The sequence below is a fragment of the Falco peregrinus genome, chromosome 2 (genome assembly GCF_023634155.1).
Source record: "Falco peregrinus isolate bFalPer1 chromosome 2, bFalPer1.pri, whole genome shotgun sequence".
In the NCBI taxonomy this organism is placed as follows: Eukaryota; Metazoa; Chordata; class Aves; order Falconiformes; family Falconidae; genus Falco; species Falco peregrinus.
In genome coordinates, this window is record NC_073722.1 from 55050384 (window position 1) to 55072911 (window position 22528).

Sequence of the window (22528 nt, forward strand, 5' to 3'; positions counted from 1 at the left end):
GGCTTTAATCAATAGGTTTATAATTAGCTTTATTCACATTGAATAATTTAAAATGTTAATTGCAGATTCAGAGGTAAGGGGAACCTTTTATGTGTTAAAGCCAAGAGAGTATGGTCGCTGCAGAGGATCTCCTTTTTGAATTTTTGTTTGTTTTACACAGACACTGTTTTACTGCCCAGCCTTGAGAAGGGAAAGCCATGGTAGTACCATGCTTTAGAACAAAGTGCTTGATTGAAAGCAGAGAGTCTACCTGTTTGGGGGCTGTCAAGCCACCTCACAAAGATGTTATTTGTAAAACTATATACATAAAGGCTTAGTATAATGATTGTTTACTCTTTTTTTTGGACATAGAAGGTTTGATGAAGTGAAGGGTTCCAGAGATAACATTTGAAAATGGCAAGAAGAAAAACATTGCTGCTGCGGAAGCCCTAATGCTAAGCGGCTGAAATGTGAACTTGCCCTTATCATGGCATTAACCTTTACTGTAAATGACAGTCTTTCCTCACATTGGGGAGGGCAGCTGGCTTCCAGGAGGAGCTCATTTTGTACCATGGAAAATGCAGGTTGCCCACTGGATTAATTTTTAGATTTGCTTTCAGCTCCTAAAGCATCCTTCTGCAAGTTCAGCCATGACTCGCATTACATTTGTTTATGACTCTGGTTGAGCAAGTATTGCAGAAATGGCAAGCTTTTGAAGAATAATCTCTAAGTATCTGTAAGTATCAGAAAAAACGATAGTTTAACAAACAAAATGCCATTCACTATTTAGCTTAGGGCTGCACTAAATGAAGTGAAGAATCCAGTGCCTTCCTTGAGCTGTTGTCTTAGAAACAAAAGGCTCCAGAGCAGAATAACTTAAACTCTTCAGGACAAACCCCGCTGTTGAAGCTTATGACTTCTGCTAATAGTTGGGCAAATATCATGTGCTCTGGAGACGTGTACTGTCCTCAGGTGTTTTCAGAGGAAAAGTTGGATGCCCTGAATCTGTGAATGTGTCGCCCATGCCCTGTGGTGAATGTGGCAGCGCTGGAGTTGTATCCAAGCACCTGCAATCTTTGGGTAACTTCTGTTGCAAAATCAATTAGTTTGCCAATGAAGATATCAAAAGCAGCACTGAGCTGGTGTGCTACACATGTTTAGGCCAGCACACATAAAATAAGTAGAGCTATGAATATCCATGCCTTAAGACTAAACAAATTATCAGCATTTGTCCTTAACAAGAAAAACTAGACCTCAGGCTATGGTTGGTTTCAGCTGCTCAGAATTTGACTTTCCTACACCTTCTACTGTGACAGCGCTAGCACTCGTATAGTTATTAGCTGGAGTGGGCAACTGATCTGGCTGAAAAATACCCTTCTTCATCTTACAGAATGTTAGCTGCATGAGCAGGAGTGTGGGCAGGAGGGAAGGAAGGGGCTCACAAAGTCAGGGTAGGAGATGTCATTTGATCAGTTTAAAGTAGTTCTGAAACTGCAGCTAGGGAGTTTAGACTTAGATGGCATCCTTAAGTTATTGGCCAAAATCAAAGGACATGAGAACCTGGGAAAGTCTCATCCCAAATCCCCAGTTTAAAGGTTGTCTGTGTTTAAAACTATACTTAGTAGTACTCTCACTCCCTAATTCTGGAAAGGCTCTCACAGGTTGGAGTCTGTAGGTCTGCACTATAAATACCATCTCTGATCCTCAACTGTCTTTTTCAGTGACATGTAGCCTCTGCTGCAGGGAACAGCTAGATGCCAGTATTTATTTGAAGAGAGTGAGAGCTAAATTCAGTGTAAGTGGGGCTGACCAAAGTAAAAATATTTGCTGTGTTTGCTGCTACCCTACATTCTCACAGCATCCAAGACACGGGTGCTGCTGCCCATAAAATCCACATGGTACGATCTGGAGAATGTTGATAACCAGATGGCCGTAACACTGGAGATGTGAGAGGGGAAGATGCCTTCCCAGTAGCTCTTAACCTGACCAGTCCCCAGGAGGCAAGCGGGTATAAAAGGTTCCACAGTGCGGTCAGACCAACAGATCTGCCACCTCAAAATGGGCCAGGGAGGCTCAGGCTTCCTTTTACCTTCTGCTTTTGTGAAAAGGGAGCAAGCATGAGTTAGTAACGGTCTGTTGTGACCCCAGCCCTTAGGCTGAAGATAGTGGCTGAAGAATGCTGTCTCTAATCCCCTTCCTGGCTGTGAATCAGCTCAGTGAAGTCTGTTGCAGTTTACGTCTGCTAGCAACTGTTCGTACTGTTTCTATGCTGAAAACCTTTCCGGGCACTGTAAGTGGATTTCTGTCAGATGATGTGCATGTTGCTAGCAGAAGCCTACGTGCTGAATGCAGATGATGGAACGTGTCTTGCTCCAAAGATCATGTTGCAGTTGTTGCCCTGGCTTAAGGCAAGCAAGCAAAAAGGCAAACTAGTGGAAAACTAATGCCTTAAAGATCCATTTGTAGTGATTTCTTTGGTGTAAGAGCTCAGTAAAATTCTGAAGTCTGGTGCTGTGGTCAGGTGTTCCTAGAAGCTGAAATATCCGACACTGAAGTCTCCTTTCCTTCTGCATTCCTCAGTGCTCCTGGATTAAAGCTGCTTGCTTCCTGCTTGGCACGGTACTTTCCAATTGTAATGCGCTTCCCCTTAAATGTCCAGAGGTCTAATGATACTATTGTAAAGCTGTTAAAATTAATGCTGCAGAGGAAGCAGCTTAGTTAATTGCTTGTGCAAAAATACGGTGGTAGGCTGAACTAGCTGACTGAGGGACATCAAAGCCATTAACTGTTAACCTTTTGAAAGCTGAATAGCCTTGTGATACTATGTGTAAATCTGTTCCACAGCTTAGTAGGAGAATTACACGTTCGTTTCTGGACAAGCAATGTAACTAAATCTACAAAATTAATATGGCAGTACAGAGGCAATCCGCAGCTGTTTGGAGTGGTGTCCTTCTGTTAAAGTCCTAGCTGTTACCACATCTTTGTGTACTTCTGCCGCCTCATCTTCGTGTGGGAAGCACTGTTACTTAGATGGCAAATGTCTGCTTCTGTTTGGGGCAATAGTGTGCACTGATTTATCACTGTGCAATGTGTGAAAAGGAGTTTTCTTTTCAGGCTTTTCAATAAGGGGGAGAGTATTGAACTTGCTAAAGGCGTGCATGAATCCAAGTGTGTACTGAGTTCAGCTCAGCTTTTTTCAGGCCATTCTGTATGCTCCTTCATCACCTCAGCTTTTCTCTTTGAATTGTACTAGTTCTCACACACAATTTAGAATCAAGCTTGTGTTTCCCCATAAGGCCAATGGTAAAAATGATGCTTTTCTCCCCTTCCTCCTCCTTTTCCTTTTTGGTCATAATGTTGGTGTTAACTTGGTCTCCTTTTACTGCAACAGCTAGAGAAATGTTACGTGACTTAGCATGTTGCAGTTGTGTTGGGAGGCACGTTGGACTGAGTGCCAGATGTGAATCTCACCCTTGCACCTGTTGTGGGCAGAAAACTTCAGGCATTAAACTGATAGCCTGGGCTGCAGGTGCTCTTGCTTCTTGCCTTTTATAACTGTTGGGTTGGTTGGGTGCTGCGTGGCTTGGCTGCACAGCCAACAAATCCCACGGGTGTTACCAAGCGTTCCTGGATATTTCTAATGCCTTGTTGCTGTTACCCTTTGAATACCATTTCTAGTTTGGTTGGAAGGAGGCTTGCTGTTTTTCCAAAACCAATCCTAACTTTACCACTCCTGCCTAGCAACAAACAACATTGGGGATCTTGGAGCCAATGCCTGCTGTTAGCTGAACGTGTGAGTTGCCAGTAGGTCTTTGCATCCTCACTTTGCTTCCAAGCCCTGATCGTGCAGTTGTAGAGGTTCCTGCGAAGCTGCTTGGTGAGTGCCCTCGGGGGGAAGCTGCAGGCCCGACTGCTTGGTGATGGGCACGAGGAGATGGAGCCCCGTAGCCACAACTGTAAAAGCTCAAGTGTCAGTGGGACATACGCGTACCATGCAGGCAGCAGCTAGTCTTTGGCTGACTAAGGGGGAGATCCAAGGTCATTTGGCAACTAGGGAGGGCTGGGCTGTGGAGCGGCTCTGTTTCCTTGGCCAGCAGTGCGTGGATCAGGAATGCTGGTCAGTGGTTTTTGATTCTAACCTTCCTGTCCTTCCTCGTGCCCCACAGCCCACAGCAGGGAGTAGGACCATGCTATAAATGCTCTCTGCTTCTTGAGACTGTTTTTCAGACCAAAGCCGACAGACCTGCTAGATAAGAAGTGTGAAATTTATACATTGATTTCTGGAGTTACAGAGATCAGCCACAAAGTATTAGCACCACTATACAGTATGTCCTCTGTTATTTAAAAGGGAGGACGGTGAATAGGTTCAGTTATTTGAGGTTTCAAGTAATCCAGGGCAATTTTCAGTGTAATTAATACATGTCAGGAATTTGACCCTTGTGGGGATAACAAGAAGTTCTGGATAACTGAGGTGATACTGTAAACAAGTCATGAAAAACGTGCCAGAAAACTGTCTGCACAGGTCAGTAGCACAAGCTAATAAAATCTCTCAGCTTCTGATCTAGAAAAATAATTTATACAGCTTTTACTTGACATATGCAGAAGCAGAAGAAACCCTTTCTTTTTGTACAATTCTCGGATGTTTTCTTTTATTAAGTTTCTTGTGTTACCCCTAAAGAGGTCAGACAGCGGTTGCTTCTTCCACCATAATAACTGCATGAAAAGCACAACTTGAAAAGTCCTGAGTGCTGTGTGCATCAGACACAGACACAATGTTTTGCTGTGCTGTTTAGTTTCAAAGAAAATACAAGCAAGTTAAAAAAAAGCCTAAAATTACTACTACAGGCTTGATACTGTGTATTGAAACAAATTATGAACAAATGCAGGAAATGCATCAATCATTGGCAAAACTAGTTGCAAAGTGGTAAATCAAATGGAATGGTCCCCAGAGAGTTCTGTCAGAGCTTTTATAAAAGCCTATTAAGAGGCAAAGAGAAGTAAGTGAATAAATAAAGAAATGTTGTGCACCAAAAGAACACAGAAAATTCATTACTAAAGTCATTGTTTAGTAACAGACTTATGTAAAAAAGAAACTTAACATAAAGTTTGTCATAGGGGGATGGATTTGGTTTTCTTTTGGGTGCCTTGAGAAGCAGTCAAGCTAGTTTGATCTTCCTTCTTGGTGTGCATACCTGCATTTTTACGGTGCTGAATAGTGACTGGGTGGAATCTGGTATGTCAGTGGACTTGAATTTTAGATAAAGAAGAAGCAAGATAATTACATCCTCTTGGAGAGGTGTTGCAGTCAAACAAAAATTTGAGTAAGCAAGGTATTAGCCAAATTATATTAGAATGGGTGATACTTCAGCAATATCACACCAGTAGTTGTTTTTTCATTCTGTCTAAAACAACCAAAAGAGCAAAATTCAATCCAATATGGATTAGTTTGAAGGGAGTTCAGGAGCTGTATCTTCAGATATGCCTGGCTCACTTTCTGAGTGTCTCAGATCTTTGAATGATGCAGTCAGCAGTGATCAAAACCTGCTTTCCTGCAAGGTACCAATTTACTGGTATCGGTCTCCTTATCCCTTTTATGCTAGATGCTGTATGGCGCCTGAGGTCTCCACCTTCAGAAGTTTGTAATTAAGGAACAATATGTAGATGGAGCTGGAAAGAAAACAGAGAAACAAGGTATTTGGTATTTGTCAGCACAGTGTTGTTGGCAGTCCTAGGACCTAACTTCCATTAGCTCTTCATAGACACGACTGTAATGCAGAATTTTGGGGATAATGGAGTAGTTCTGGTGAAACTCAGAAGAGGCTACTTATAAGCATGAGGACTGTGCGTGAGAAAATACAAAATCCAAAATCTGCCTAGGGTCAGCACCCACAGTATTAAGACTCAGTTGGCTAGTTCCCAGGAGCGTTTGAGACCTTAAATGCTCTTTAGTCCTTACCCTGTGGTTGATCAGAGATTAATCACTTGCTTTTTTAAATACTATTACCCAATCTCTTGAGCCACCCAATCCTGATTAAAATTTACTTTCTAAAACATGATCTTAGAGAACTGAAACTCCTTGGATTTCAGATGTCTACATATTTTTTGAAGACCTGTGAGTTTTTGGTGTTCACATACTTGCATCAAAAATTCTTGCAGATGGTTTATCTTCCCAAGACTAGTTCACCTTGCTATTCTGTTTTGTTTGGCTGAAATTTGGTGAGCAATATTAGAAATCCAGCACTTAAGCCTGCGTACAAACTATTATGTAAGCAAACTGCAGACCAAGAACTTCAAAGATTGTGGTTAGTATTCTCCATCACAGCTTCCAGTATAACTTACTGTCATTGTGTAACAGTGCGCAAATATGCTTGTCCTTTATGTTTACCATACAAGTTGGAGGAATAAAAGTGCCAGACTGAGGTTAAGAAGCAGATGGGAAGTAAACAAGAGGAAAAACGGTCAACTGCTTTATTCAGGATAATGGAAGGTGGAGTTTAGGATATTCCAGAGAATGGAAAACCCTGGATAACATCCGTGGTGTGGGTGTGAGCAACCTCAACAGCCTGCTTGGGTTTGGCAGCAGCATCTATCACCCTGGACCCAGGATGGTTCTTGTGGGAGAGCTGCTTGACACTAGCGCCTTTCCTGTTCGAGGGCAGGTGGCCCAAAGGCATGAGATCAGCTTAGCAGTGCAGCATAGCACATTTAAGGATTTCCAGGTAACCAAAAGCCCCAGAAAGTGGGCGCTGCTCATGTGGTAGCTGCAGGCTCTCTATGCCATGTACTGACACTCGGTCACATGCTGAAGCCCTGGTACAACTCTGGGCTGGCTGGCATGTAGCTGCAACAGGTACGAAGGGCATGTGTGCGTGCCCAGGGTCTCGTACCTCCTGGGTGCTTGGGCTTCCTGTGCTGCAGTTTGGGCAGTGTCTCCACATCACCCAAGGTGGTTGCATAGTTCTCTAGCCCCTGTATTTCGCTGGGGCTACATCTGTTGGCCTTGTAAACCCCAGGTAGCTCATAGTAAGGTCTCTAGATTAAGGGCTGATTAGCTTCAGCGCAGTGCTGAGCCTCAGCTGGGTGCATGCATTCAAGCAAGGCAGTACTGTCTCTGATGAATGTTCCCCAGTTGCTAGGAAGGGCAGTGTAGAGGTGCTTGCCAAAGCCAGTAAGTCCCGCTGGCCGTGAGATCATGTTGGGTAGCCATGTGTAACGTTTGCGCTCTCCAGAAATCTGTGCCCGCGGGAGTCGTTTGGAGACATGTGAGCTGGCCGGAGACTGGGGCTCTGCAGTGCTTTAAATCAGCTAAATTGCTGGCAGCTTCTTGTTGGCTCTGGAGCTAGTACAGCTGCTTTCATAGCCCATGAAGTGTGGCCTAATAATCTTACTGGACTCTACTGGTTCTGCTGTCTGGATATACCTCTCTGATCAACAAACTGAACTCTGAGTCCCATCCCTCTGTTGAGGAAAGGAAAAAATCATATTTATTTTTAAATTTACCCTTTTCCTTTATACACTCTCATCAGCCAAGCTTTACCTCGATCTGTGTAACATGGCTTTAAATTGCAAAAGTTTTCAGAAGTGGCAGGTGTGTAGTTGGAAGCTTGTTTGAGGGTGTATGAACATCTCTGCTAGCCTTATTTGTGACTGTTCTGAGCAGGAGCCACTGGTTGTATGCAGGTAAGCTGAATTATAAGCATGGTTGGCTGTTTTCCTCCACAAACAGAAGGTGATCTCAAGTCTGGTTAGGACAGAGGGTAGGGTAGAGGCTGAAGTTTTAGGAATAATCAGTGATAGATGATTGGTTTCCCCTTTCTTTTCCCTCCACCAACAAATGTGATAAGCTATTTCTGCCATCTCCACTCCTTAGTTCTTGTTCCTGAAGACTTGGCGTGATGCTTGTATTCATCTTCCTACCCTTGGGGTTTTGTGCATTCCTAGGGGAGGGAGGATGTTGCAGTAGTATGCCTCAAGTACGTCTTTGGTGTGTAGACAGAAAACTGAGCAACAGGAATATCTGTCCTGTAGGAGGAGAGATCCTTTTCTGTCCTCTGTTGTGCTGTCCAGAGGAACCAGAACCAAGACACTGGAAGAGCTGGGCAAAAGCCTTGCAATAGGAATACGCTGTATTACAGAAGAGTTCCTTCCTTTCTTTCCCTCTTGTTTCAATAATTTATTTTAAGCCCATTAATTCGAGGAAATTCTGCTTCTTAAATACAGTATGTTATTGTACTACTTTTTATTCCTCCTGAAAGCTTAGTCTTCACAACTGCAAATGACTCTGGCATCCAGATGTAACCCATGAATCCTGCTTTCTGAATAGCCTTTCAAAGGCCTGTTTGCATGACCTCTGTAGACTTAATGAACAGTAGTGATTTAAGTTGGCTATTCTGGATAGTCCCTCTAGGTTTGCAGGTACCATAGCTTCATGAATAATTGTGCCAGTTCTTGAAGTACACCTAGGGAATGCTTTACAGATGGTTGAAAAGGGATGGAAAAGAAATCACTGCCAGACTGTTGGGTAGCTCATCTTGCCTTGAATATCTACCACAAAAAGACTCCAAAACTGGAGATATTCAAGATGACTGACAGTTATGACCATGATACCTAGACACCAAACGTACATTTTAAAATCTGAAAAAGAAACAACAGATAAATGGATTGAGTACTGTGGTATTCAGCAGTTTAGGCATTTACACTGTATATGGTCAAAGTTAAGAATGGGCACTGATTTACTTAGCATAATTTTGCACGGATATTTTGGGTTTCTGTAAAATGCACTTCCAGCAAACTGAAAATTATTGATTTCCTTCCGCTTCCTTTTTCTCACTGAAGTAATTCTAGACATCTAAAAGACATTAAAGCTTTCTAATTATTTTTTTTACTGGAAGTAAAAATAATAACGTAGGTTTTCCAAGCGGAACATACTGGAAATTCATTCAGTACAAAAAAGCAAATAATACAAAAAAGCCCAACAAAACAGTGGTTTTTGGACTTGAACAGCTTTCAGAAGTATTTGCAAGGAGACCCCAACCTGTACATTAAAGAAGTCCAGTATGTTTTATGTAATGTTGGCATGAAAATGCAAAGCTATGAGTGAGGGGAAGATGTATATCAGGTATCATGTAACAGCAGCAAAGAGATTTCTGATGTTTATCAAACCTTGAACACCAGAGATTATTAAAACATATTCGTTGGCAATAAAGAGTAGATGTTTAGTTTGAAAGGAGAAATGGAATTTGTTGCTTTTCTTGCAGAGGTCACGAATCTATCAGGAATGAGTCCTCCTTGGCAGTTTCACTATTTTGCTGTTTGCCTTGGGGAACAGAGATTTGGTCTGATTTTAACAGCTACTGCCAGGCCCCTGGCCCCCACAGGCAGCTTTCTTGCATCTTTTGAGGCCCACCTACAGCAGTTGTACTTGGACATTGGAATGGAGAGACCCTCCAGCCACCACAGCCGCAGGGTGTCCTGATCCTTGCATGGTAGATTGCTGTCTTTGATGGGTGAAGTCCGAGTGTTGGCCAACTGTTGCTATTTTTTGCCTTTAAATGGAAGATAGCTTTGCTTAATATACCAAGCAAAAGAAAACATACCACGTAAAAGAAAGGGGCAAGAAAGTAAAGTCATGTTAGTAGTTGGTAGTTGCTGCAATTAGGAGAAGCATTATGAGGCTGCCAGGCAGTGGTTATACATTCATATTTAGAGGTTTCATGTCAATTTGATTTTAATTTTAGGTACCAATTTCTTTTGTACCTTCACAGTTGCAAACCTTGAAAATAAACTACAAAATTGCAGCTGTTCTCTGGCCCTGGATGTTCAAAGTGTTGTGCTCAGCTAGTTCAACACAGCTGGATGAAGCAAAACTTCAGATGAGATTCATCATGCATATATTTTCATAAAAATCCTGTATTTTAGTATCATAGAATCACAGAATCATTTAGGTTGGAAAAGACCTTTAAGATCATAGAGTTGAACCATTAATCTAGCACTGCCAAGTCCACCACTAAACCATGTTCCTAAGCGCCACATCTGCATGTCTTTTAAACACCTCCAGGGACGGTGACTCAACCACTTCCCTGGGCAGCCTGTTCCAAAGCTTGACAACCCTTTCAGTGAGGAAATTTTTCCTAATACCCAACCTAAACCTCCCCTGGCACAACTTGAGGCCATTTCCTCAGCTTCAATGAAATCTGCTTCTGTGTCTGAGTAGGAAGACAGCTGATAAATGACATGGGGAAGGTAAGAATTGAGGCTGTAACTCCAGTACCACTTTGTGTCTCTAGATTCTTGTGTATCAGAAAAGCATTGGATCCAAGTCTCACTATTGCTCATTTCCAGTTACTTCTTTTTGTCCTTGCCATCTGCTTTAGATGCAGTGAGAGAAGAAAACTAGAAACAGTCAGCAGTTATCACAGTATTTTTTTCAGATAGTCATCTCTGAACATGCGTGCAGGTACACTGATTATGCTTTAAGTTACCTATACTGGTTTATACTAGATTATGCTGGCCAGGTAATTGACCCTCAGACATGCCTTTTCAGGTGGACAGGCACATGATGCACACAGGTTTTCCTCATTTTCTTCTCTGCTACCCTCACTCCATCCCAAAGGTCCTGTGGCACGTTGCATCAGACAGTTCCCTGGAGCTGGGTCCCTTGAATAGCCAACACTGCTATTCCTGAAAAACAAGGTTATTTTCTCTACAGTCAAGTCAAAACGTAGAAAGCTGGCATTGGGTAACAGTGCCCTGAGATATCAAATGTGATCAAAGGGATCCCATGAAGCTTAGAATCTGCAGGCAGAGAAAGGAAGGCAGGATCTGTGAAAAAAGGTAGTGTCTTTTAGTAGACCATAGTACAATATCCTAGCAGGAACACATAAATAGCTGTTTAAAAGCATTTGTTGTGCCATGGCTTAACACACGATTGCCCTGACAGCACTCAGGAAGGGCAAAGGTTTATTCAGCAGTGTTCGGTTGTAGCTGATGGCTGTACATAACACATTAAGGGCTTATTTCTCTTGGAGCTTAAGCTATTTGCAGTGTTCCTTTAAATTACCCCAGGGTACTTTTTGGGTATGCTGCTCAGGAGATAATTCAACTTTATTCATCTACAAATTTCCTGGGTGGTGGTTTGTTTTTGTTTTTTGTATGCAGGGTGATAAGCTTTAACAGTATGTCTAGTGAAAAAATATACTCTCCCATATTAAATGCTCAGGTTAGTTTCTTTGGTGGTCCCATTGCTTGGGCCCCTCTGACCACCATATCTGGTGTAGTAGTCCTTATGACTTATGAATTAAAGTTCATGTATTTCTTGGTTTACTTTAAGCAGTTTATTTGGGATGGCTGCCTTTGAGATCTTCAAAATCTGTAGTCAGACCATGTACTTCCCTTAATGCTTTATCATGTTCTGATAATCACACACAAATAAACCAAACTTAGAAAACAGCATGTTCTCCTTAGTTGTGAATTCTTGACCGTTTTTGTATTTTGCTGTAGAGCTCAGTTGTGGGGCAGCAGCCGCTGGGGTGTGCTGAGAATGGAGTGTCCAGTTTCCCCATGAGGATGTCCTGAGGGAAGTGCTGTGGCAGTAGCTGTGGTTTCAGGGTTCCTTAAAATCTGTGTTTATGTGAAGTCATGCTCTCAGAATTCATCATGTGAGTGCAAATAAAGGTCAAATTTGCCTTTGTGATCTTCATGACCCGCCCTCAGTTAGACAGCACAACTATTGCCAGGAGGCTCTGTAAGAAGGGGTAGGTGCCATGGATGCAGAGCTCGGGTTGCAGTGAGAACACTGCTGTTGTGATGTTTCTTTCCTTCTTGTCTTTTTTGTATCTCTTTCCCCAACCCGCTCTGTGGCAACTTTTATATTGACCAACTTCATAGCCCAACCAACAAGGCAGAACAAGGTAAATAACAGTCCTTTCCATCACAGCAGAAGGAACCATGCTTGGCTTCTTTTCACGGTGTCTTTCCCGTCCTTGTGTTTTTACCCATCTGACTTCAGATTTCAAGGTGAATTCCCAGCAGTTTCTAGGTGTGCTTGGCTGCACTTCACTGTACGTGAGCCTTGCTTTTAACCCTGCTCTTGGTGAGCTTTATTAATCAAAAACGTAAAAAGTGGGTAGCAGAAGAAATCATGAAACTGAGGCCCAAACCCTCACAAGCCAAGTGCTGTCATCTGGTAATAAAAAGCTGTGGAGACAGGAGGGAAAGGAAATGTCCTCTTCCTTGGCCATAGCATGGCTGTTACCATAGAATATGGCATCGGATAGGCACTCTCTCTCCAAGATGGGGTGAAATATGACATCTGGCTGACATCTGGCTGTGATTTCATCAGCGTTGGAGCCAGTGAATAGCCTGCAAATGCTTTGGGCTTTTTTCCCTCCCTATATTCTGTCTTCATTGCTGTAAACAAAGCCATCTTACTCGGGGTGTATCTTGAATCTGAGAGAAAGCACATAGTCTGATTGCTCTCTCCCCCAAAGACAAGGATGTTGACTGAGCCCCCATTCATTTAAATGTTTTATTTGTGCCTTCAGGGATAATGACCTGATGCAGCAAGGAGAAATATCAGAACCTACTTAACTAGTGAAGTCATCGGGTTAGCCTTGTGCTCATGCTGCCTGTACCCCTCCCACCCCCCCGTGGTTTGCTTTTGCCTGTTGGTTTGAAGGCTGCTCTAGCTCATGTTCTTTTGTGTGGTCCCCTCCCGTTATTTTCTTCTCTTTCCCTGTTATCATTCTTCTTTCCTGTTTACAGTGTCTCTTCCCTCCTTTTACATCATACCATGTTGCAGGAAATTTAAGCTCATTTTAAAAATTTGCAGAAATAAGATACATCGTCCATTCTGTACCCAGCATGAAATTTCACTACCTGCCGAGGACTTGCAGTGCCATTTTATATTCTGAGCTCCTTGCATTTGTCTTTCATTATAGACAATATGGCCATTCCTGTTCGGGGGTTTTAGTTATATCCATCATACAAATGGTAGTAATACACTGCATTGCATAAGAAGCTTATAAATGTGGTTGGAATTTGTTACAGGGCAAAGATCTTAAAAAGCAAATAATCTGATGGTGAAAGACAGGTTTAAGAAAATGTCAAAGACAATTTCTTGAGTAGGGCTCCTGTACTTTGGTTTTCTCAAAGAACTGCAAGCTTTTAATTTTAAACATTGTGGGGTTTTGTATCTGGAGGATAAATGTACTCACAATTTGATTTGCTTAACACATTTCATTTATTTTGGGCTTGTTTTTTACAGTCCCAACCCCACCCCCAAATTTCATGGTGTGATTTTGAGGTTTCTTTTATTGTTGCTTGTTTTCAGTGTATTAATGTAGATTGAATGTGCTCATGTTTTATATGAGACTAATGATTGTAACTATGAAACTAGTAGCAAAAGATTTTGCTGGATGCCAAAAATGCTGAGAGCAGCTCTCTGAAAAGATAAATGGAGTATGTTCTTTCCTGTGCCCAGCTTTCCCTCCACACTGTCAAAGGAAGGTCAGTTTTATCGTACCAAAGTGGTGTAAGGTAGCGGTATCAAAGTTGTGCCCTATCCTCTTGCTCTAGGCACCTGCAGTTTTCCAGCCTAGTAAGCCTGGCTGGAAGCAGCGGGATCTAAGCACCTTGGCAGGGACTGGGCACTTCCAGCTAGATCTTCGGGGTCGGGTACCGAACATCTTCTGGCAGGCTTAGGTACTACCTGAAGATGGCTCAGAGCCACGTTTGGGGTTCCTGGTCTGTTTTGTGTAGTCACAGTGTGCTCCCAACAGACCCCTTTTCTTCACAACGGTTTTAGGGTGGGTTTTGCCTCTTTGTTGAGGGAGCAGAGCTGTTGTTGGGGGAGATGCATCTCTTGCTTGTTGATTGCCCAGAAAAGAAGCAGATAGAGGCTTGGCTTTCTTTGCAAAGACAGTCTTTGCCGTCTCTGCTGAGCTTTTCAAGGTACTGCCTGTCAGGCGTTCCGGGCTGCTGCTGCTCCCGGCAGGCCTGGCCCTTCTCCCGGCGCATCCCTGCAGCCCTGCCTTCGCAGCGGCACGGCTTCACCTCCTGCCCGCCTGCGGGGTTCCCGCCGGTTCCATCTCATCTTCTCCGCGGCCCCGTCTTGTGCCTCGGGGCTCGCACCGCGCCACCGGCCGTGCCCACCGCCCACCCTGCCGCTGCCGGCCGCCCGGGGGGGGCGGGGGTCGCGGCTCCCGGCCGGCGGGCGGGGCTGCCGCTCCGCAGCCTCCCTGCGCGGGGGCGGCCAGGAGCCGGCGGGCCGGCGGGCGGGTAAGTCCTGCTTCCCCCCCCCTCCTCCCAGGGTCGCTCGCTGCCCTTGTTTCCCCGTCTGCCGTTACATTTTCCTTGGGTGAGGCTGTTGCGTGCCAGAATCCTGCTGGGGGCTGTATGCAGCCTTGTCTCCCCGGACTGGGGGGGGGGGGGGGGGGGCTTGCGTGCAGTGCTGGTGTGCGGGCATCCTTCACCTTCCAGAGATTAAGCATCCTCAGTTTCGGAGTGAATGTGTCCTTCCAAATCTACTGATTTGGAATCTGCCATGGAAAACAATGTTCTCTGTCATTCTGCTGGATATACAGTAAAGTATATTGTGTAAACAGTTAAACATAAATATACAGCAAACCATATACATATATAGTAAAATACACACAGTAAGGCACATCGGATAAAGAGTAAAACATAATATATGTGTCTGTGTGTGTATATGCATGTATGTATATATAGATACACACACATATATGGAAAGTTCGCAGCCTTTCTCGTGTAAGTTCTTTCCTGGTGGACTTGAGCTGAATATTTTAATGTTTCCAGCTGCTTGTGAATCAGTCAAGATCCATTGCTTATATATGAATAAATTATCGCCACTAATGATTTATATAAAATGGAAAAATGAGGGAGTTAGGAAGAAATGTTGAGATTAAACAAAAGCCTTCTAGGAGTCTGTATTGGAAAGTGCTCAGAAAAGCTGTTGGGAAATATATATGTATTTTTTTAGAAATCTTGCAATTGATTCTGGAGCAGAGAAAATTTAAACATTCCAGAAAGGAAAAAGGCCACCTGTTTGTCTGCAGCTGTTCTGCAAAACAGTGCCGTGCTGCTGGCAACTAATAATATCTCCAGCTCGCAGAAGTGGCGTGCACTTGGCATTTGATTCAGCGTTCTGTGCAGACATACAGCTTGGCTTGCTTTTGTTTTCCCCAAGTTTATCTGTGTATCTCATCTAGGCCACGCAGCAGCACATCTGACAAACGATGGTTCCACAGTGATAAGCTGTGGGTCCGATCTGCAGCATGAATACAGTGAGAGTATTTTGTATACTATTGTGGCAGATGAAAGGAATGGAAGTGGGCCAAATTCAAGCTGTTTGCCATTGCATCTGATCAGCAGATCCTATGGAGAGAATTTGCCTGCTGTGGATATTTGATTCTCACTAGCTTGAACTGTCTTGTGTGTTGGCAGTGCTACCGTGTGAATTTGCAGTGGCTTTCCTGGGTGTCTGTCCTGCACAACTGCCAGCGTCTGTGGGTATTTTTGACAGGGTTCAGGATTTTGTGCTCCACTTTGTGTGTGAGGAAGATGACTTAATGCTGTACAGTGAACATTCTTTCATAGCACACAAGTTACCAGCTTCTAAAAAAAGCAAAACACCACGATTGCAAGTGAGCAGTATCTTATTTCTTCCTCGCTTCCTCCACCTTCATGGACGTGTAACCCTTCTGCCTTCCATTCTCTCAGCATTACCTGCAGGTGGTTGTGGCAAAGTGATTTTGTAGAGGTGTCTTGTCAGGTTACACACCAGAAAGGGTGAAAAGCTGACGGTGTTGAAATGCAGTTGTGAGAGCAGGAGCCGGTTTCCCTTCCTTCCCGTGCATCCTTCTGACTCAGTTTTCAGGGGGTCAGTGCCCTGCACCCCTGTTGGTCTGTCCCTGCTCCTCCCTGGCCCTTCTTGCTGGTTTGTGGCTGGCTTTGCCCGAGTGTATGTAATGTTTTGTGCGTTGGTTAATTTTTCGGTTCTGAAATACAGTATAGCAAAAAAGTTACATTAATAACTTCTGCATCTAATAATTACAGGTAAATGACATTGCCTATAGCGCTGATCTAACAGTAACTGTCAGGACTCTGCTTAGGCAAGCAGAAAAGGGTTGGGGTTTAACCTAGCAGTGTAGCTGTCCTGTGCTTGTGTCCTCTGTCACCACACTGAAGCATTTCTCTTCTCTAAGCAGACTGTTTAGAGTTTGTAATTTTATAGATAAATCATAGATAAAATTTTATAGATACCTATAGATTATATAGATATAAAATTTTATAGAAAAAAAAAAGATAAAATTTGCAAAAGAAGTTTAGATTGTAACCTGTGAGCTTGCTATACTTCTGGGCATATGAAGGACAAAAGCCAGAAGAGGATTTTTGATTAGTGATGTGGACTAAAACCAAGAGGAGCCAGCATGAGACAGCAGCAGGTCCTCTGGGGCTGTAGGAAGTGATGTGCTGACCAAGTGACCAGTCCTCCATCTGCTCCAGCTGTGCACCTGCAGCAAGTAACGGCTGGAAGACAGTATCGTCTCCATTTAATGTATAGAGGGAGTTGTGCATTAGTGCCTTGTAGGGGCTGACAGAGGGACTGAATTCTGGTCGTGTGTCTGCTGAGACCACTGTAAAAGATACCGCCCTGTTAGCTGAGGCACAGCAGCTGGCCACGCTGCGATCCTTGCTATTGCAGTGTGACCTATTTGCATGACCTATTTAACTCTGCCAAGTTGTAAGGAGCTGGGCATGCACATTAGGTGCATGTTTTCAGTCACTTATTTAAAGTAAGGATGTTTTATATGTGTTCCTGCTTGTAAACTTTTTTTTTCTTTTTTAGTTTCCTCAACAGCAACAGAGAGTGACACTTTAGGATAGGTGACTACAAAAATTGTGTAGTTACAGCTAACAGATGTGGAACTGTAATTTCTCTCAAAAAACATAAGCAAAATTTTCTGAGAACTGAAGAAAGCAGGACTTGGCCAATGCAAGGTGTAGTAATCCTCAAAGAAAGCTTTGTTGGGAGCTCAGTCTTAGTGCTAAGACTCCTTTCCCTTTTTAATGGCTTAGCAGTGTTTTCTGCAGTGTCTCACTAGAACTAACAAATAGGAATTTCAACTGTACTGGAGCTAACTAGGAAAAGTTCAGTTTTGCAGTAGTGTGAGATACATTTTTGGCTTGGGGATAGCCAGCCTAGGCAGGTTTACCTGAGTATCTGTCGCTTGAAAACAATTTTGTTGGTGGTGTTTTTTTTTAATCCTTTTAAACAAGCTACATTTTTAGGACCATTGGGAAATAAAAACTATGAGATTGTTAACAAAAGCAAAAACCTCTTTCATTGCTCACTGGTTGCATTTTCTTGTCACGCATGGGTTTTTGTGCCCATACAAGATACCAGCTTTCTGAAGATGATGGTGTTAATGGTTGTTGGCAAATGTTGTTCTTATGATGACCATCAAAATAAAATCATGTACGAAAACAAGCATGGGGTGATGACACTGTTGGGTTTTTTTTGAGAAGTGGGCATTTGTCCATCAACAGAAGAACTGAGTTTCCAAACTACATGGCTGCCAAATGGCTGATATTTTTGTTACTGTTTATCATAACTTGGACATGAACTTTTGGCATAAAGATGGGTGCAATTAGTTCCCCCTCCTTTGATTGTTTTCTAAACCTATTAGGTTACTGTGTCCTGTATGTCCTGTGTATTTTTGTTAGGAAATTTTGTTAGGAACCTTTTTTTTGGAATGCTTTTACATTTTTATTAGATTTACACATCGCTCCACCCACCGTTTGGAAGTGACCAGAACTGTCCTTCATGAAAGACTAAACACGAGAGTTATTCACGATGCAGTTGGAAAAATTATAATGCAAACAGTGAACCAGATGGAGAATTTTACAAGCATCTTTTCATGTCATGAATGATGCTGTCTCTCTTGGTTATGGGCTCTCTGCTCTCTTGACTGCTGTTCCTTTCCCCCTGGCTCCCCTCCAGAGCTGTTAAGTTTCAGCCAGGGAAGAAAGGGAGATTTGGAGTCCTCTAAATTTCCATGTCCGTGTTTTTTTGCCTTGTGGCTGGTGACGGCGAGCTTTGTGTGTGAGAGCGTTGGCATGCAGAGGGCTGCAGCGATTAGCATGCCGATTGCCGCGTCCCGACAGAATAAACAGGGCTGCTCTTGCCGGGCTGTGGCTGTGCCACCCAAACAAAGGCCTGAGAGCAGATGTGGGGAGAGCCCTGCTCGTGAATCCTGCTGTCACACAGGGTGGGCAAGAGCTGAACACTGCCCAGGCTCCTCTGCTTCCCAGTTATTACAAGAATGGAGGTCTTTCCCACACACTGTGGCTTGCTTCACATGGCAGCTTACCTCCACTTGGAGTTTTGAGAGACCCTGGAGGATATCAAACTGTATATTATATCTTTATTTGTCCACATATGTACCATTGCCGTTGCTGATCTAGCAACATACGTTTCTATAAACTTGTTGTCTGCTGGCCTTCAAGATTTAACTGCATAAGAGTCACTGGTTCTAAAAAAGGGGGGCAGTGCACATGCATATGTGTAAGCAGGTTTAAAACATATATTAAATGTATATGCCTACAAACAGATTTAATCCCTATGGTGCAAACCCATGTGTCGTTACTCGTATTTGGTTTGAAAGAGGCTTATATCAGTTTGTGCTTAATCTCTTAGTTACTGATTTTTATTTTCTGTACTCTGAAAAATGTAAATCCTCCATAAAAATTGTTACAGAATTAGTGTTGTTTCTTCTCATGGTGGTCATGTAAAGTGTAGCTTCAAGCATTTTATCTGGGGAGAAGGCACCTACTACCTCTTTTCCCAGTGGCTTTTGGCTGGATAAGGTTGGAGAGGCAAGAGACCAGTTGTGTTAATTAGGAATAACTGGCTTGTTTATGTCAAAATACAAAATATTTTCTGAACAAACTGCTTGCTTAAATGGTGGTGGTGTGGGCTGTTTCATATTTACCCTTCCAGCTCCCTTCAGAAATCCAGCCATTGCTTTTCTGCCCCGTAACACAGAAGTTGTGTTGGCAGGCTGCAGCAGTAGGTGGGGAAATTAGCAGGGCTTTTTCAGTTAAAGAAGTTGCCAACATCTGGGTTTGGAAAGAGAAAAGTCAACAAGCTTGTTGCAGTTACAGATCTTAAAAAAAAAAAAAAAAAAAAAAAAAAAAAAGTTTTATATTTATCTGGTTTTCAGACAAAACATATACTGACTTGTTCAATTATGTGATTGGAAATGCCTTTGGTTCTTCATGTAGCTAACGCTATGACTGTGAGCTGCTAGTGAGTCAGGGCAAGGTTGGTTCGGTAGGGTTATTTTTTTCAATGAAGAAGAGTTAAAAGTTCTTTTGTTATGGTTTTTTTTTTTGATCTCTTTTCAGGATAATATCATCTTATTCTTAAGAGGCTGCAAAGAGCTGGGACTTAAAGAATCTCAGCTTTTTGATCCTGGTGATCTGCAGGACACATCAAACAGAGTAACCATCAAGTAAGTACAATAGCAGTTTGCGATTACAACCTCAGATGCATGTGATGCAATAGCAAAAATGTCATAGAACTGTCATTTGTATAAAACAAATAGGAAGCTGAGGTTTGGGAAACCTTCAGCACTGAGAAGAATACATTGTTCCCTTCAGCAGGCTTTGTCTAAGGGCTGTTACTTTTCCCAGAGAGATGAACCACAGCTCTTTTAAAATACTGTTTTAGTTAAGCAGTGAGATTCTGTGGGACTTAGGGTTTTCGTGAATCTAAATTGATGGCATTCTTTTTTTGTCTGTCCAACTAATGAACTATGTAGGCTGGGGAAAAAGGTCACAGCTCTGTTATTTCAGATTAAACTGTTTTGAAGGTGCATTATAGGACATTTATAGGCCTTTCAGACTTTACAGGGTGCAGACATGAGCACAGTCTGTTTATTTTCTAACAAGAGCTATAGCTTGGAACATGATATTTGGGCTGAGGGTGTCTGCCTTAACTGTGTGGACTGGAAATGCCCCAGTTTAGATACAAAGCCACACACCTACTACCATAGAGATTACCACATGCATATTGAGAGGGTTTCCTTCCTAATAACTAATTTGTGGGGGTTTTGGGGGTGAGGTGATTTTTTTTTAAATCTCCTTTTAATCATCAGCTTTTTAGCCATGGCATGTGCACATCCCTCACTGCAAAGAGTACTAGGTGCTCAGATTCTAATGCTTGTATTTTCAGCATTTCAGCCACAAAGTGATTTAAAATACAGATGTGGAACTGGCATAGAAAGTATTACTGACTTGCCTAAGGTCACACAGAGCAGGCTTGAATCAAAGTCCATATAGTCATAGACCGAGGTCTTAAATAGGAACTGTTGTCCCTTTCAGGGAAGGCTTTGTCATCATGGACTAGAAGAACAGAAGCAGTCAAACTGTGTTTTTCTCTCATTTATATTAATGTCAATCAAGCTCACCACCCCCCAAAAGCCAGAGCACTCCACACTTTCACAAAATTAACAAAATTGGAATTGGTGTTGTTTAGAAGTTTTCCTGAAATTTTTGGGTCTGTTGTGTAATATTAAAAAAAACTGTTGCTCTCCAGACAAGCAAATACTGATGAGTTGATTGAATGGCCTTGTTTCATTTGGCCAAAAGGATGTGGCCAAAAAGATCTCTGATGAATTCCTGGTCAGACATACTCATTTTAGAAAAGTATGTGGAAACACTTTACTAAATTTCAGCAGCATTCTATTCTTTTTCCCTTCTGGCAGTGGGAGCTGGGCAAGTTTTCATGCTATTCAAGCACTGTCTGGGAAAATTCAAAGATTCTGAAAATCGAATTGGCCACTTTCCTTGTTTTAAGGAATGGTCTCCCACTTTTTGCTCTTTTACAAGTTTCTGGCTCTAATATGAGGTTCTTCTCACCTGTGAGAGGGGGCTATGTAAAGCCTTTTTTCTAAATCTGGTAATATTGCAACGAGAGAGGTTCTTCAAGACGTCCTGTAAAAATCATGACAATGAGTGGCTGGGGAGAGTCACAAAACAATCCCTAATCTCCATATGAAACAAGGAAGAAGGGGTCTTTCTGATAAGAAGCTTGATCTTTCGGGGTTGAGGATGATGGAGTACCTCAGAGGAGGCAGGCTGAGAGGCTGGGACTGGCATGGAGCTCCAGGAAGAGCTGTCCAGCACGTAAGCAAGTTAAACCAGGAGTAATAAACTCTGTGGATCTGGCTTGGCCCTCTGCTGAATATGATGCTAGATAGACGTGAAGTGTCTCACTGGCATGGATTATTTTTTTCCCCATCAACTCTTCAGAGAAAGCAGCTGTGGAGATGAGCCAAATGTTTTCCTAGCACTGTCCAAGTTCACGCTAACTGAGTTGAGGTGTACAAGCCAAGTCCATGACTGTTGTAGAGAAATATTTTCAAGACTGTCTTCTGCTAGCTAGTTCCCAAAGCATGAAGGTGATTTTTTTTTCCCTCTTTGAAGACTTTTGGGTTATTTTTTAAACTGGTAGAAATGGTATTTGTTCTGTGGTAAAGGATGAATATGACATTATTGCGCATGATTAAGATAATGACATTTTAAACAATTTTTTTTCATATAGATGTTGATTGAGGTATGCATTAGATCTATTTTTTTTGGATCATTCAGCTTATAAAAGTTATGAGCTAATGCTGTAAAGAATTTCTTCCTGACTTGTTAAACAAGATTCTTTTCCACTGCTATTTTATTAAGGAAAAAAATAGGACTTTTGTTTTTCTAAGTATGTGGTATTGGTGGATAAAATTGTGGCTTAAAAAAGATGTTATCAAAAATGCTTTGTTTTAGCATTGCCTATATTCAGGCTTTTGTTGTTCTCACAGATGTAAGTACATTTATTTTGAGTTTTGTTAGGTAAACTTTAATGCTGGAGTGAATTTACTGTTATAGTAGAAGGCAATTCCATTATAAATAATCAAGAGATGATCATTACTGAATCTGAAGTAGTCTTGATTATTTTTCAGCACCTAAATGTGATCTGCATTTCCTCCATTCTTCAATGATTTCTTTGCTGAATTTTGAAATGTTGTTTGCACAAACTTTGTGCTTTGTTGTTTGTAACATAAAATTTCCCTATTTTGATGAACGGTGAAAAAATAAATTGAGAAGGACACCAATGTGCAGTCTGAGTGCTTAAGTGTACATTAAAAAAAAAAAACAAAACATTTTCCGCAGCAGGTTCTGTTGTAAGTGGCAGGATCTTTGTTGCTTCCCTCATCTACTTTCTTCTTTGTGATGCTTGTTTCCACAGAAGTGTCTGCTCTATTTCATTAATGTTTGGTGATGAGTCCCTCAGTCTCCTATGCATGTTCAGTTGCTTCCAGAATCTGTATGGCTTGCACAATTTATCACAGAGAAGAATCTGACTGTTGGATTACTGCAGAACACATTCTAGCAGTGGAGAATTTTGTCTTCTTTTTTGAAGGAATCAGCAACTGTTTAAAGGAAATATTTTTGGCGCTGTCCTACTTTACTGTGGGACCAT

At 42.4% G+C, this 22528-nt stretch overlaps 1 protein-coding gene across 1 annotated transcript in view; it reads left to right on the forward strand.

Annotated features, from left to right (window-relative positions):
• LIMCH1 (LIM and calponin homology domains 1) overlaps positions 1-22528 on the forward strand; it is a 181746-nt gene that overhangs the window by 86433 nt on the left and 72785 nt on the right. Inside the window, exon 4 of the mRNA XM_055796716.1 lies at positions 19408-19514. Coding sequence (XP_055652691.1) covers positions 19408-19514 — 107 coding nt within the window. The remainder of the gene's footprint in view (positions 1-19407; positions 19515-22528) is intronic.